Source organism: Passer montanus, unplaced genomic scaffold (assembly GCF_014805655.1).
Source record: "Passer montanus isolate IOZ18808 unplaced genomic scaffold, ASM1480565v1 scaffold17, whole genome shotgun sequence".
NCBI lineage: Eukaryota > Metazoa > Chordata > Aves > Passeriformes > Passeridae > Passer > Passer montanus.
This window is the reverse complement of record NW_024364270.1, coordinates 7,551,212-7,566,490: the sequence shown is the minus strand read 5'-3', so window position 1 is coordinate 7,566,490 and position 15,279 is coordinate 7,551,212. Positions and strand designations below refer to the sequence as shown.

Genomic DNA, 15,279 nt, shown 5'->3' with positions numbered 1-15,279 from the left:
ATGGTCATACATCAATTGCTTTGGTTTATGCTTAAGAAGTCTCCTAGAAATCACTCAGTTTATATGGAAACTGCGATGGACATTTTTAGATAACATACCTGTATTACCACAATAAAAGCTAAAGAGGAACATACGTTATGAGCATTTCATATTACAGTTGTATTTTTTTTTTAAAAGGTAACATTTTCCAGACCTCAAAGTGTTTCTAATTAAACTTCTTTGCTTTCCAGCTTAAATGTTGTCATCAGTATAGGACAGGACAATCTTATTCAGTTTTCCTCACACTTTAGGATTTAAAACAAAACAAAAAAAACACCCTTAATTTTTGTTTATAGAAACCCAACTGTCTGAAATTTGATGATTTTAATATATAGTTATGATTATAAAACATTTAACAACTTATTTACCTTATCCAACACAAATATGCTGCATACTAAGTAAGAAGTCTGTACTTCAAGCAAATGAAAGACCTGGTGAACAGAAATGTCATGTGTACTATCATAATGACAAATAGAAATTGCTCAAAATCTTTCACTAACAGAATTTTGTCATATTAAGACAAAGTAAGTTTATTAAAATGAAAATCAATTAGTGAATAAATGTATTTTTACCTGCATTTTCTTTCTAAACCTTGGAAAAAAGAAAAGTAAAGGGCTTTGTGTTGCTGCCTAAAGACAAAGCCCACTTTTAATTTAAAAGAAATGTAAAATGTGAAAAAAAACCAATGTACTTCACTCCAGCAGCTCACATGCAGGACTGATTAGAATAGCTGTCCACATGAACACAATCAAAACTGACTAATCTTCAGAAAAGGTTAATCCACAGATCATCAGAATTTTTAATCACAATTATACTCACACTATTAGCATTTTAGCATAAAACATGTTCATTTTTCCAATCAAATAAAGTGTCATTAGAAAACAATTGTAAATTTAACTAAGTTCTAGTTAGAGGAATCTCAATACAATGAGATTTCCAATATTTCCACTCAAATGTTCAGCTGAACAATAACTTTCCAACAATCCTTGGCACCTTTGGCTGACAACTGAATTAAATGCTAGAGAACTAGATTAATATTGATATAACTGTATGTTTTCCCAAACTATTTAGGTATTTATAGTCAAAAAGCATTGTTTTTAGGCACACTGTATAAATCATTATGCAACTTGACATACCTGCTCTGAGCACAAAGAACAATAATCTTGTTAATTTTTTTAAAGCTTCCATCATGCACAATCATTAAGACAGCCACAGAGTGTGGTCTTAGAGCATTACAGAAAAGAAAATGCTAGGAGTTTCTGAGGCATTGCATGTTTTTCTTCTCTTTGTCCTTTTTGGTCTTCCATGCTTTTTACCTAATGCAATAAGGTTATGCCCAATCTTGTCTTGAGTTTGATTTTTACACACAGAATTATGAGAGCAGCTGAGAAGAGAGGCACATACTAGAGGTCCTTTGCAAAATGCTGAAGTGTGAATGAATTACAGTGTTCTGTGTAATTCATAAAAATTCATGCCTTACTTTTTGACAGCCAGTAACTTGCAGGTGTCCCCTGTACAGTATTTAGCAATTAAATGCACAGTAGTTGACTGATTATTTTGCTTCAGTTTTTACTACATCTTTCACTCATTCTGTATGAACACCACAGGATCCCACACAAATCAACTTAGGGTTCTACCAGCGAACTTTCTGTTCAAGCTCATTTTTCCACCCAAGCCAAAATGTTTGTCTCCTGTGCAATTTCCATACTCTCTGTTTAGAGAGCACTTTCCTCCTCTACTATGGGTAAAACATTCAACTTGTGAACTAGTCAGCAAAAAAACTCTATCAATGTAGGTATTTGAATAGAATTTTCCAAAAGGAATTAATGAAGGATCGTGGATCTTTCAAAAAGAACAGAAAATGTCTGATAATTTTAAGTGCATCTAAGTGCAGTCAGAATGTGAAAAAAATGAAGTAGAACTACTGAGTTGCAATAAAACTCCACCAAATAAATCCACCATAAATATATTAATCATTCATCTCCATAGAATCTAAGAGAAATACAGCAAATCTTCCTATGGAATTTAATCTAGAGGTTTTATTGTGGATTTTATTTACTGTTGCTGCTTTATTGGAAGAAGTTTGTATTTTCTTTCATGCTGTAATTGTTTGCAACAAGCTTGAGGCAGCCAGATGTTGAGGCAACTGGCACTGTTACAAACCATAATGTCAGATTAAAGTGATTTATTGTTAAGGAAGACAATCCTTACTGGAACACCTGAAGAATTAGTAAAACTTCCTCAGCTCAGTAATAAAGCTGTTCATTGTATGGGAGACATTTCAATTGGGTAGGTACAATGGATTGCACATTTTCTCTCCAGTAAAACTAACTGTGGTAAACAGACTCAGGTGAACGCAAAATGAAGAGGTAACCAATAAACTGTGGGGTTCAGACAGTCTCAAAAATGGACTGTTCCCTGGGGGAAACAAGCAACTCTCCATGCCCCCCCACTGCACCTTTGCATTTGAAGGCATCTAATCTCTGGACTAACTTTCTGAAGCAAAAATACTGTTTATCAGTTTAAACTGATACTGAAGTTACTCTTAAAAACAAATTCAAAGCAACTTACAGATACAGATACCTGCCACCCATCCCCTTCCCAGCAGTCTGCAAATGTACAGTTGTTCTCAGGCAGATCTCAGAACAAAACCAGGTTCACTACAGGGCATTTCTCTTAAATACATGAAATTACATTCAACCCAAAGGTGTGGGAGGGTGGTGGAGAAGACTACTTGCAGCAAAATCACCTTGTGAGAAAGAAACTTTCTCCAGAACTTGGTGGGGGACGGGGGGAATCTAGTAGGATATGTTAATACACAACTAAAAATCATTTCTAGATTGAGAAACATATCAAAACTACAGATTAGGAAGAAAATTAGGAAGTTATTTATTGCAAAACATCCTATTGAGAATGTACAGTTGCTGGGTTTATTTAATGGGCATTAAACTCACATTCTTAAGAGTTCTAATTGCGTGATAAATCCCTTGCATTGTTTCTAGAATCAGCACTAGAACACTCTATTAGGAAAAGCCTTGCTGGATTCTCTTTTAATTGAGTTCAAACAGATGGTTTAATTTCTGAAATGCTGGTCTACTGGTGTGAGTTCTCTATTTCATGGCACTTTATTTCTGATTGATGCCAAGGGCAAATTTACCAGGCAAAGGCAATCTCCCTCTCTCCAGGAACTGATGTAGGCAGCACAGTATCCCCTGCCATATTATTATCAGACTGTAAATCACAATCAAGTGCATAAATCTATCCATGATACACCGTCTTCAATTCCACAATTTCAGCAGAGACTGCATATTCACAAACTACCACCTCTCATCATCCCAAAGCATAATGATTTGTTTTATTTAACTCAATAGTACAAATCTAGACTATTTAGTTTCCGATTAATTAGTTTCAAAAATCTAGTTTTCAAATTATTCTGTAAATGAACATCACAGTTGAGTACAAAAACGAACATTGTGCAGTTCTTTTCATTCTTGAATAGTAAGCACAGGAAAAAAGAATATCTGCCTACTAAGATGTGGAAGAAAAATGCTAAAATGCTAGATGAAACAAATCTTTACTCCAAGGGACGGGCTTACCTGACTTTACATCTTTTTTTTAATTCAAGCATTTTTGATGGTGGACTGAACATATCTATACATGAGATAAAGACATGACTACACGGCATATTGAAAATATATATTAAAAATAATGAGAGATTTCCATTCAAGGTAACTGAGGTGCAGTCCTACAAAATTTCTGAATCAAAGGCTTGACAATGAAATAGGTCAAGTATTATTTGGTATGAGAATGCCTTCACTTTGGAGAATTTATGAACTATCCAAGGATTACATCACCTAATGGTACTGGAAGAACATGGGTACGTGCCCAGAGAGAAAACAGAATCTGTAAATTAATACTTCGCAGATTAACTTCTTGAGAAACATACTAAACCAACAATAAACATGTATGATTTTCGCAAAAACGTGGTTTGTTTTCTTTTTTGGAGACTTAGTCACATAACATTTTGAACCTGTGGGCAACAGAGCGTACAATAGAAAATGGTTGCATTAACCAAAGTACCCTGGGGTACTTTGCTTTTGTTGCCTTTTTTTTTGGGGGTGGGGTGGGGGGGGGGGGGGGGAGAAACGACTTTATTAGCAAGCACACAAGGGATTGCCATGAGACATACTGAAGACCTGGTATGACCTATGTGTCAAGTAAATACCATACAAATTATCAGAGAGTTTCTTTCTCCCAGACTATATGCTTAGCACAAAATTATCGTTTCAACAATTCTTGGTAAGAGCAATTGATTATTTAATGGAGTCCTAAAGGTTAAATAAATTAGAAAAGGGAAGTTAGTATATAGATGCCTATTTCCAATATTTGTTTCCCCTTTTAGCAAAAGCATGTCTATACATTTCACTGTTCATGAAGTTGAAAGACTTGGAAAATACATTACATCAATAATTAGACTGTAAAAGATCTAATATTTATGGAAAATTTGTAAATATTTTTATAGCTAAAAGTGAAATGAAAACATTCTGAATTACCATAACAATGAATTTCTGGCTTTGCCAAGTGTTTCTGGGTATGCAGCTTATTGCTTGGAAAACTACTTCCACATAAAATCAGAACATACAGGGTCCAATTTATCTCACATATGCAAAAGAAGAGAGAAAGAGAAGCAACTCTAAACAAGTCAATGGTGTTATTGCAATGCAATATCTGCATAAGCAGAAGAAACTTGAATGAATGTATTTTCATTTCAGTCATTTAGAACTTGCACAGACAAAATAGCTCTGTATTGATTAGAATATCAATGTACAACAAATTATTCTAGATGGGAAATAAACAGCAACTTAAAGACATTTTAATTCAATTTCAAAGCTCACAAATTACACTGAGCAAACCAATTGATCTTAGACATTTGTGTGTTTAACTGCTTGTATAATCAGGAGATTACAAATAACTCCCCATAACCTAACTCTCACAAAAGTGAAGATGAGAACTGTAATGACAGGATTTCCAGCTTGTTCCTCTGCATCTTACACAAAGATGGACCACAATATGGAGAACAGATTTAAGTATTCTATAATTGCCCAAAAAAGCACATTCAATCTTTGCTTTTACAGAGATGTTCAATGCAGGAGAAAACACATGTACAATTTTCTGGGGTAAGGCAATAAATATTCTCATGTATTTCTCAAAGGAAATTCAGTGTTTTCCACAGCTGAGCAAATGGGTTTTCAAATTATATAACTCATTCTGATATTGTATTTCAGGTACAGGTAGATATCCCCATTCCAGTAGCCTGTATTCTTTCTTTGTCCAATGATGGAGATTATAGGATGGAAAACACTACATGAGGTTGTTTCTTCTCTCGTATTTTTTTAAGGTGGGAGACACTAATCTCTGCCTAAGTAGGAATACTTTAAGATTCAGAGCAACAGCCTGTACAGAAGCCTGTCTTGAAGCTGACGATTATGCACATCCCCCTCCCTGCCCCCCACAAATTCATAATGAAAAATATTTTGGAGGGCTGTGAACAAATATAATTGTAAATACAGAAAGAAATAGTTTGTTTAAAAAAATAAATGCTGTTTTCCCCAAATAGTTGGATGTAAATAAGGTATCTGCCCTGGACTCAGCTCCAGACAAGAAGGACCTGGAAGGGGTGAAGCGAAACAACAACAAAAGAAAATTGAGTTGGGTAGTAATAAGATTTTTAAAAGCTCAGGAGGACTAGAGAGACCTTATGCATTGATAAACTCTTTACATGGGGAAGTATTGCTATTTCTCTGCAAATATTGAAGAATCTTTCTACTTGAAATGAAGGGAAGCTTGCATTCAGTTAATATGAATTTTCTTGGAATTTTTTCCATTCTGCACAACCTTTAGGCTAGGTCACCCTTGCACCCTGAAAAATGTCACAGCTATTCTGATATCCAATCCCAGAGTCATTTTTTCATGGTGTTTCAACAGGGACAGTCTAACAAATTTACAGTAACCAAGAAAGGGCACTTAATCTTTTGCGATCAGAGTGTGATGTCCTTTTTTCAATAAGGGTGCTCTACTATCTCCTCACGCAGTGGAGCTCATCCATGCCTAAACATCCCACCCCTGTATCTGTCTGAATTCAAACTATTAAAAACATGTCATCTGGAAATACAGTTCTCATCAGTCATGCCTATTCTTCTTATTAGGAAGCCAGAACCTGTTTTAGTGCCTGAAAGTCCCACATGCTCTGTAACATTGAGTTCAGTCTTTAGCAGGACGAGAGGGAGAACTGGATCCTGTGAAGTTTTCTTTTTCCTCACACCTTCAGCAAAGAAAGGAGGCATTTGCATGAGACCAAGAGTGCTGCTGGGCTGGAAGGAATCCACAGCCATTCCTATTATTGAAGCAGAATGTTTGGCACGCTTGAGAGGAAGCCTTAAACAATGTGAGGCTTAGCAGCAACTGCTGCTGCTAGGAGGAAGATGTGCAGCCCTGACATAGGGCAGCAGAAGCAGGAGCATCTCAGAGGGCACATGGGCAGTCAAAGGAAGCTCCTTCTGCTCCACTTACAGTACAGGCAGACAACTGAACAGATGGATCTGCTGGATGCTAAGTACTTAAAAATACAGCTCTGTGGTCATGCCATAGCACCAGTAGATAAAGCTAGAACATTACCATGTGTTCATTATTTTGAATAAAGAAGTAAACATGCAGAACAACATTTTAAAACAAAGATTTTCAGCTGTAAATTGTCATGTTTTCCGGGCAATAATACATAGTGTTAAAACCATATATATACTGTTTCTCTAGGGATTATGTCAGCTTTATCTGTACTATGCTCCAGAAACCAGGAGTATGGACGGCAAGGCACTCCAGTTGCATTTGAATAACAGGGACTAGATAGACCTGCTCAAAAGAGCTGCAGGAGCAACAGATACATTGCTGCTGTATCCTTGGAGCAGTGTCGCTGTGACATTGAATCCAGTGTAGCCAGTTTTTCTGTCAGCTGAGGATCAGCATCAGACAATGCAAGAATCACTGTCAAACCATGCATTACTGGTATCATCACTAGATTTAACACAGCAGAAGCTCTTAAACAAGTTTATGAAAATTCTCCCTGGCAATAACAGGATATCTCCTTAACAAAGCTGGCAAAATGCATTTAAGCTTTTTCCCCTCACAATTACTCCAAGTCTGGTAAAGCTACGTGAGGCAATTACTGAATGCTCATGAGAAAACCAAATAGGAAAATTTGGCACAGAAACATTGAAGGGAAAAATATATAATAAAGTAGATCTTGATTACAGATGTTTCAAGATAAAAATGCTATATTTACTTTATTTTTTTAAGATGTATGTACTAGTAGAAGTATTTTCTTTTAGAAGTCCTGCCATGAATAAACCCCATGAATTATGAACACTTTCCTTAAGAAGGCAGTGAAAGCATGTTATCTCTAAGGTGCCTACGAAATTACAGTCAATTATGTAGAAATCACTAACATTCTTCTTTCACCAGTTAGACAGCTTGAGGTACAGCTTATTGCAACCCTAAAGCCTTTGGCATGAAATCCGTACTCTAGCACTGGGGAAAAAAAATTAAAGAAGCACTTGTAGAAACTGCTTTTTAATATGATATTGTGTTAACTGATTACATAAGCTCTTCAAGTCAAAAAATTGTTTAGTCCCCCACATCATGATTAAACCATCTAGGGGAAATTGTATTTATTTTGCTTATAGGTACATTTCTCCTTTTCCCCCTCACTCTCCGTGTGTGTCTTTATGTATGTTGTTACAGTAAGACATTTAATCAAGCCCTTTTGAAGTGGTAGAGTGGAAACAGCTGTATCTGACAATGTGCTGATGACATGGGGCTTAAAGCTGTCATGAGCTCCAGATTGCAAGCAGCACTAATATGTGGTTGGGATGGTAGTGACTTAGAGGTCATGACACCTCCTTGAGGAATGCTCCTAAGCCAATCAGCTCAGGGTGGTGGCTCAAAGTCTTAAGGCTCTGGTGAGCTCTCTTTCATATAATACTCTTGAGGTCACACTTCAAAGTGCCCTTTCTTTTCAAAAGCCATTGGCCATATGTGGGGGTTCTAGAGCGGCTTTTTAATGACTGGCTGCTTCAGGCTCAGACTTAAAAAATTAGAAACGCAGCTCTATTACAAAAATGATATCTTAAAAGTTGAACAAAGGCTGAAGCTTAAGTTGGTATATCACAGGCTTGTAAAGAATGCCAATTTAAAGACAGTTTCCGGATGCTTGATTTTTCCACAACAAAGCAAGCTTAAAGCTCACATTTTAGAGTGCCTAAGAACTTGTTAAAACAATTTCCTGGTTTGTGAAGATTACAATATGTAGGGCACCCAAAAATTATCTCTGAATACAGCTTTTCTTCAGCAATTCTCACACTCAGAATAATTACTGTATAAATGTCCAAGAAACTTATGATTTCATTTCTTCATGCAACTGTTTCTATTAAAATAAGACTAATGTGATTAATGTACACTTAAGACAACACTGCTAGAAAAAACACATGTGTTTCTCACTGAGAAAGCTCTAAAATTATTTTGCTTTTATCATGCTACAACACACAATGCAGTAACGTATTTTTTGGAAAGCATTCATAAAGATCAAGGGGCTAGGGAGGCTTATCTCTCTAGGTTACCTAGAGAGTTGAAGGAAGAAAAGACAGTCCTGTAAGAAATAATTGATTGCAAATAAAAGTAGGCTTGTTTTATGAACTGCTTCCTGGATTCCTCTCTACCCCTTGGCTGTCCAGGGGAAGTTCACTCTCTAAAAGCAAAAATAGACAACCTTGAGAATGCTTGCTTTTTTAGTAAAGTTAAGGACAAATCGTTCCCATCTTCAAAGCAGCAGTATGTTCTACAGAAAATACTGCTCTTCTGAAATTTGTCTGGAAATTGCTTTCATGGAGGATAAATACCCACCTAATGTAAATAAGGCCAATTGTGAACATTATTAAGAAAACAGCTAGGTCTAGATCTCAAATACTAATACAGCCAGACTTGTTTTTAATTTGCACCCAAGCTCCTTTTCAGCTGGTGCAGCTATTCTATCAAAGTGTTTAATCCTTTTACCATCTCCAGACAGACTGTGTATCCAAAAGCAAGGACAGCATTCAAGATGTGGATATACATTTTAACTCACCTTTGCTGTATTCAGTTGTTTCTTTACTGAGTATATTTTTCTTGAAAATACTTCATTCATTGCAATAGGACTTGTAATAAAAAAAAATAATTGTATTCTCAGACCTCATAGAATTAGTTCAGTGATGAATGAATCATCCCCAATATTGCAAAAATAAAATCTTTTTATGCTTGCTTTCCTGAAAACAATAGCCTGCAAGCTTCAGAGAAGTTACATTTTCTGTAACTGAATACTGTGTTTCTGGCAATGTTTTTAGCTGCCTTAGTCACAACTTTTCTAAAAATGGATTAGTTGAATGAGAATGTGACTCAGACATGCAGGCATATTGGTGCTTGCTGCTGTTCTCCCACTCTGAGACACTGAAATAAAAGGGCTTGTCTAGGAGACAAATGCAAGAGCGGAGACTGCTGTCTGGAAAAAGCACTAAAATAGCCAATTAAGTATCTCTGAAAGTAGTAAATCAGATGGCCATTTAAACTGGACATGAGTATAGAAAAGCTCAGCAGAGCAGTTTCTGGATCCAAAGGGCTTATACATTAGGGAGCAGATGAGGAATTGCTGTGCAAAGAGTATTGCTTCATTCCAAAAGCAACAAGAATGGTTGAGAAACCAAAGAAAGGGATGCAAAAGAAAGATAGAATGCTGAGAACAAAACTGTATCATGATAGCTAAATGAGCATTAAAAATTCACTAACAACCAGTAAAAGACTGCGTTTACAGTATTACTAAAAATCTCTTATTGCTCTTAAGGACGGTATCTTATAGTAGCAATATTAGAAGATATTATACAATGTGTTATATTTCTAAAGAAACAGATGCAAGAGAGTGTAAATCTGAGTTTTGTTTCAGGCTGTGCTAGATGAAAATCTCTCAGGAGCCAGGCATTGGTCTAAAGTTATTCTAAAGAATAAGTGATAATTTGTCTTGTCACTGTGAAAGAAAGAAGTTGATAACAAAGAAATGGATATTCAACTTGGGATCTGGCCAAGTGGCTGGGCAACCAAAGGAAAAAAGTCATACTGAAAAAAAGCAGTGTGCCAGTTTACTTGGGATGCTGTTCCATAATCCACTCATACCAAACAGTAATGTTTAAAGCACCAGAAGGAAGACTCTTGTTAAACAGACAATTTGAGCACTTAATTGTACTAGTAATGAGGCTGATCCACTGCACAGAATAAGACTTCAATGGTGCCACAGTATTCTCACAGAGAGGCAATTTGAGCACAGACCTACTAGCAGCTAAACAGATGCACAGAAATATACATATAAGGATGTGTTTACATACATGGAATGGTAGGAATCTGTATATTACATCACATAAATACATCTAGTAGTTTGAATTTTCTATCAAGAAATATTTCCAGACCATTAATGATGGATACAAAAAAAAACCCAACCAAAGATCCTTCAAGCACTGATTCTGTTTAAGGACATTTCGTTATCATCTTGACTCACACAATTTTGCTGATAATTCATATTCATAAGACAGGGAGAGGATACACAGGCCACATACGAAATACCAAAATCAACTGTGAGCATTTTCAGGCTGTATGATTTGTACACAGCTCTGGCCTGGGCCACTGCAGTCTCCAGGACAATACCTGGATACACTCAAAGCAGCTAGTACAATCAGAACTACAGAATAATTCTAGGCACATTTAATTTATTGCCACAGATGCAGCCATGAAGTACACAGTCCTTCAATTATTTTCATGCCATTTTCCTTAGGAAAGATTGGGAGCTTCTGTCTTACCATATATGCATTAAACTGCTTACTACCAAGTAAGCCTCCTCAAGTGGCTTCTTTCCTCCCAGTCTGAAACTAGTATGGTAAATCTGAGAGTTAATAACAATAAGAAAACTATGTATGACTACTGTATTTTTGTTTTCATTTTTGAGACACACCCCTGTAAAGTTATCAGAAAGTTGATAATGGTTGTGAGAATGGATACAAGTTTCTCACTCTGCACCAATAAAATAGTCTCAAAAAGGTGTAAACCATATGCATGCCATACTTAGCTAGAAAATTAAACTATCACCTAGAAATTAAAGTATAATCATCTTTTGAAGAAAGCTGAACACCAGTACCTATTAGATTTTTACTTACACTAATGAAAGTTAGAAAAAAGTTTTACAATAAATTGTTTTGACAATCTTATTCTTCAAAAATAATATTTTGGTCATAACATATAAAGCTTATTATCAATAATCAGAAATACCTAACTTTTAGAGTACTATTGCTATGAGCTTGCTGTCAGTCACTCCAAAGCTCTCTAAAAAACTTCACACAAATATAATCATATTTATATAAGGTTAAACACAACTTATTTCTTACTTTCTGAGACACAATGAAGCACAGAAAAGAAAAATTATACCAATTTGCAGACAGCTGAGGGAATACTTTCAACATTAAGGTATCCTCTCAGAAAAAAAGGCAAAAGAGTCTTGAATTATGCAAGCATTATGAATTACAAAGTCTTTATTGTTATTTCACAAAGCATGAAGTAATGAAATAAGTAGTATTTTGAGACTTCTTAAGAGACAGTATGAAAATGTGTAATTTCATATTAATAAATTATTATGGGTTTTTTATTATATTTTGTTGTTGCTTTTGATTCTTAGCTCTGAAAACTGTTTTAAGTCTTTTTTTTAAACTTGGGTTTTTCCTTTTTTTTAAACTGCATTTGCTGACTTGTATCCTCCAATGTGGCACTATATACTTCAATCTTCCTAGATTTGATTTATTGCATAAACAAAGTGTTATGTATCTAAAATAAATTCTGCCCCATTTATAGTCACAATTTCTTCCTCAATATGTGAAGGTAATTGAAAAGAAATGTAATATTAAGTAAAAAATGGTAATAATAAAAATAAAAATATTTTATTTCTTTAATTCCTGATGCAATGAAAATTGGAAATGAACTTCCGTTCTTAAAAGCCATGTCACTTACTCCTAGATATATATATCTGCTCAAACAATACACATTTCTTTGCCAATATACAACTTCATCGGAGATAAACATCTTTACATTTGCTGGACAACACTTGCCAGAAGTTCGTAACAGATGAAAATCCATAAACATATTATTAAAAATTCCTTAAACTGTGCTTCACAGGATAGCCTTTCATTCCTTTTTACTAGTGAAGAGACGGAGTTGGAAAAGCTTTACAAACTTAACACCTTTAAACATAGATAAATAAATCTAAATCTAGAAATCTTTTCCAAGTATGTTAGCCAAGACTTATGGCCAGACCACCTTACTGAGGCAACTTGAAAGTGCAGTGATTGGTTTGACAAATGAACAGCTTCATCTGAATACCCAACAATTAACTATTAAAATAACATATATAACACAGGCTGAGAGATCAAATGCTCCAGCAAGAAGTTCTCCTCAACACAAAGGGTTCAGTACCATAGCACGTTCATCAACTTATGATGGATAAGTAATGGATATCATCAAGAAGGTACTTACATTAGGTCTTAATCCTGCTGCCATTTCATAATACTTCTCAGCCTCTTCATTAAGACTGGCTTGTCTATCAGGATGGAAAAGAACAACATATTTACACCTCATTTTTCTTGTGTTAAAATAAAGCCACACCTGAAGAAGCATAGCTAAAAACTAAACATTGCAACTACTCCCTGCTGTTTAACATATTACCATAACAAATGCACAAAATATGTAAATCTAGATGTTTTCTTATAGTTCAGAATGTCCATTAGCACAAATCCTCTTTACTTACTACTTTTTTTTAGTTCTGCAATTATATTAGTACATAATGAAAAGCAATACAGAAGGCTGAACACTCATCCCAGGCAAAAACAGAGACACACCAATCTTCACCAGAAGAAAATGTGGCTCATTTTTGTTATCAGACATACTTAAATTCTAAAACTGTATATTATAACATAATGTAGTTTCTCACTTTGTGCCCTCCCAAAACCACTATAATTCCAGTAAAAAAAGGAAAAAAAGTCAAGTAACATAAGTTTTCTAAAAACTAGTTTTCCATGATTGAGGGAACTAATTCAGAAAAGAGTTCTGATTTCAACATTTACTCACATAATTCTGAGCAGGCATTTAAATGTAAATCTCATATTCCAAGAGAAGAGGATGTTTTTCTGGGTACAAGCAGTATTAGCTCAACACTTTTCCCTCTCCTTACTACTAGTCAGCATCTACATGCTCCTCATAGTTTAGTTTTCATTTCTTCTCCTGAGTTTTTAGTTTAATGTCTTCAAACAAAAATGCAGTATGTTGCCAAAGAAATCCAAACACGTTTTTCTCTCAACAGGCCCTTTTTATCACTTCTCTCAAATTCCTCCCTTTTTTTGTCTGCACCTTCTTAATTTCCTCTTGACTATTCATTTTGGCCACAAATCCACTGAATACCAGTTGATCACATACATGTCAAGGGAAAGATGGCACATCTGTAAGAACAACCAAGCAGGACTCTCAGGTGGGCTACTTATCTTCTGCTAAATTTATTTGCTATTTTCCTATGAATCCTAGTGTTAAGTCCTTTCACAGGAGACTTAGGACGGGAGAACTTCAGCCTATTTGTGTTTGTTATGTGATTACAGCTGCATTTCTGTGATACAAAATGGAAACATTAGAAAACAAGGATAAGGGTTGGCTGTTTGATTGCTTTTTTCCTTCTTTTCCTGCTTTTGCAAACAGATAACAATTCAAAAAGTAGCAATCAACCGAGCACTTGTTTTACCTTGTTGATTACATGAGCCTTTACATGATTTGTTATCAGATTGTTTCTATCCACCTAGATTCCTAATTTTCTAATTTTGTTTCTATCCACCCAGATTTTAAACATTAGCCACATAATACATGGATAGGCAATTAATCCCAAACAACATATTTTTACAGCTATTGGTCTTCAGAGGAGAAAGGGAGAAAGGATAATCCCTTTGAAGTTTCTCATGTAATTCCTGTGCAAGCTGAAACTACTTCATGACTAACAATTTGCTAAATAGAACCTGGTTTATACCTGTTAACTGTTTTAAATTACTTTGCACATGTATCATTGACTCAGCGGTTGCAGTGGTTAGAAATGATTGGATGTCTAAAAATATTCATTCAACCTGCTTCTGAATCACTCCTGCTGGGCATCAGTAGCACTTGAAACAATTGCAGAAAAAAAAAAAAGTCATACTTAGGAATTTCAGGATTTACAGCAAGGCACTTTAAAATGAAACATGTTACAGAGCCTTTTTTTTTTTTTGGTTGTTTTTTTTTCCCTGTTTGCACAAAGCTGTCAGGACACAAATCACTTCTGAAGTGGTGAAATAACCTACAATAAACAAGGTGCCTTTCCCAGGAGGCAAATACAAATGCTACACTTCACCTCCAAAAGAGTTGCAGGCATGTGAGTGTGGAACACATTAAAATCCTGTCCCCCCTTTAGGCCAGAGGAAATACACGGCTGGCTTTCCTGTCACATGTACATTTTGGAACAAGGATCAATAATTCCCAAGTGGAAATCAGATTGAATATATAGTTCTCTGTTAAACACAGTTTATAGAAATGAATTCACAACACAGTAACCTAGTCAGGAAAATGCTAGTTCCATTTTTGGGGCATTCAGCAACAGTTCCTTTAGCTGCTGCAGAATTCTGGTTCCCATTTTCACTGCAAATCTAAGCTAGAAATTAATTACGTTAAGCCCTGAAACAACTTTCCCTTGAGAAAAATTAAAGGCACAGAGGTAGGAAATTGCAGTAACCCTATGCCACTGAGCAGTAAAAAGCTCCGGATCAACATCACATAATGGAAAGACACTATTAAAAGCAACATAACTCACATTAGAATAAAATATTAGATAAAATAAAAAATTAGATAAAAATTAGATTAAAAATCAGAGAGGAAAGAAAGGGAGAAAAGAAGAGGTTCAGAACAGAATCTTTTTCATAGTTATGAGCTATATTTTAACCTCTATCTTGAAGGTTTGCATGAGGACCGACCTTGAAAACATACCTGATTTTCCCTACTGACAACTAGCATCCAATCTTGCTTTAAAGGAAAAAATGTTTCCACTTTTTATTCTCTCATATC

The 15,279-nt window shown here is 35.4% G+C and overlaps 1 protein-coding gene across 2 annotated transcripts in view; it reads right to left on the bottom strand.

Annotated features, from left to right (window-relative positions):
• The window catches only part of TMTC2 (transmembrane O-mannosyltransferase targeting cadherins 2), a 235,389-nt gene that overhangs the window by 9,455 nt on the left and 210,655 nt on the right, over positions 1-15,279 (bottom strand). For both annotated transcript variants that reach the window (XM_039704131.1, XM_039704132.1), the window contains one exon: positions 12,685-12,748. In XM_039704131.1, coding sequence (XP_039560065.1) covers positions 12,685-12,748 — 64 coding nt within the window. The remainder of the gene's footprint in view (positions 1-12,684; positions 12,749-15,279) is intronic.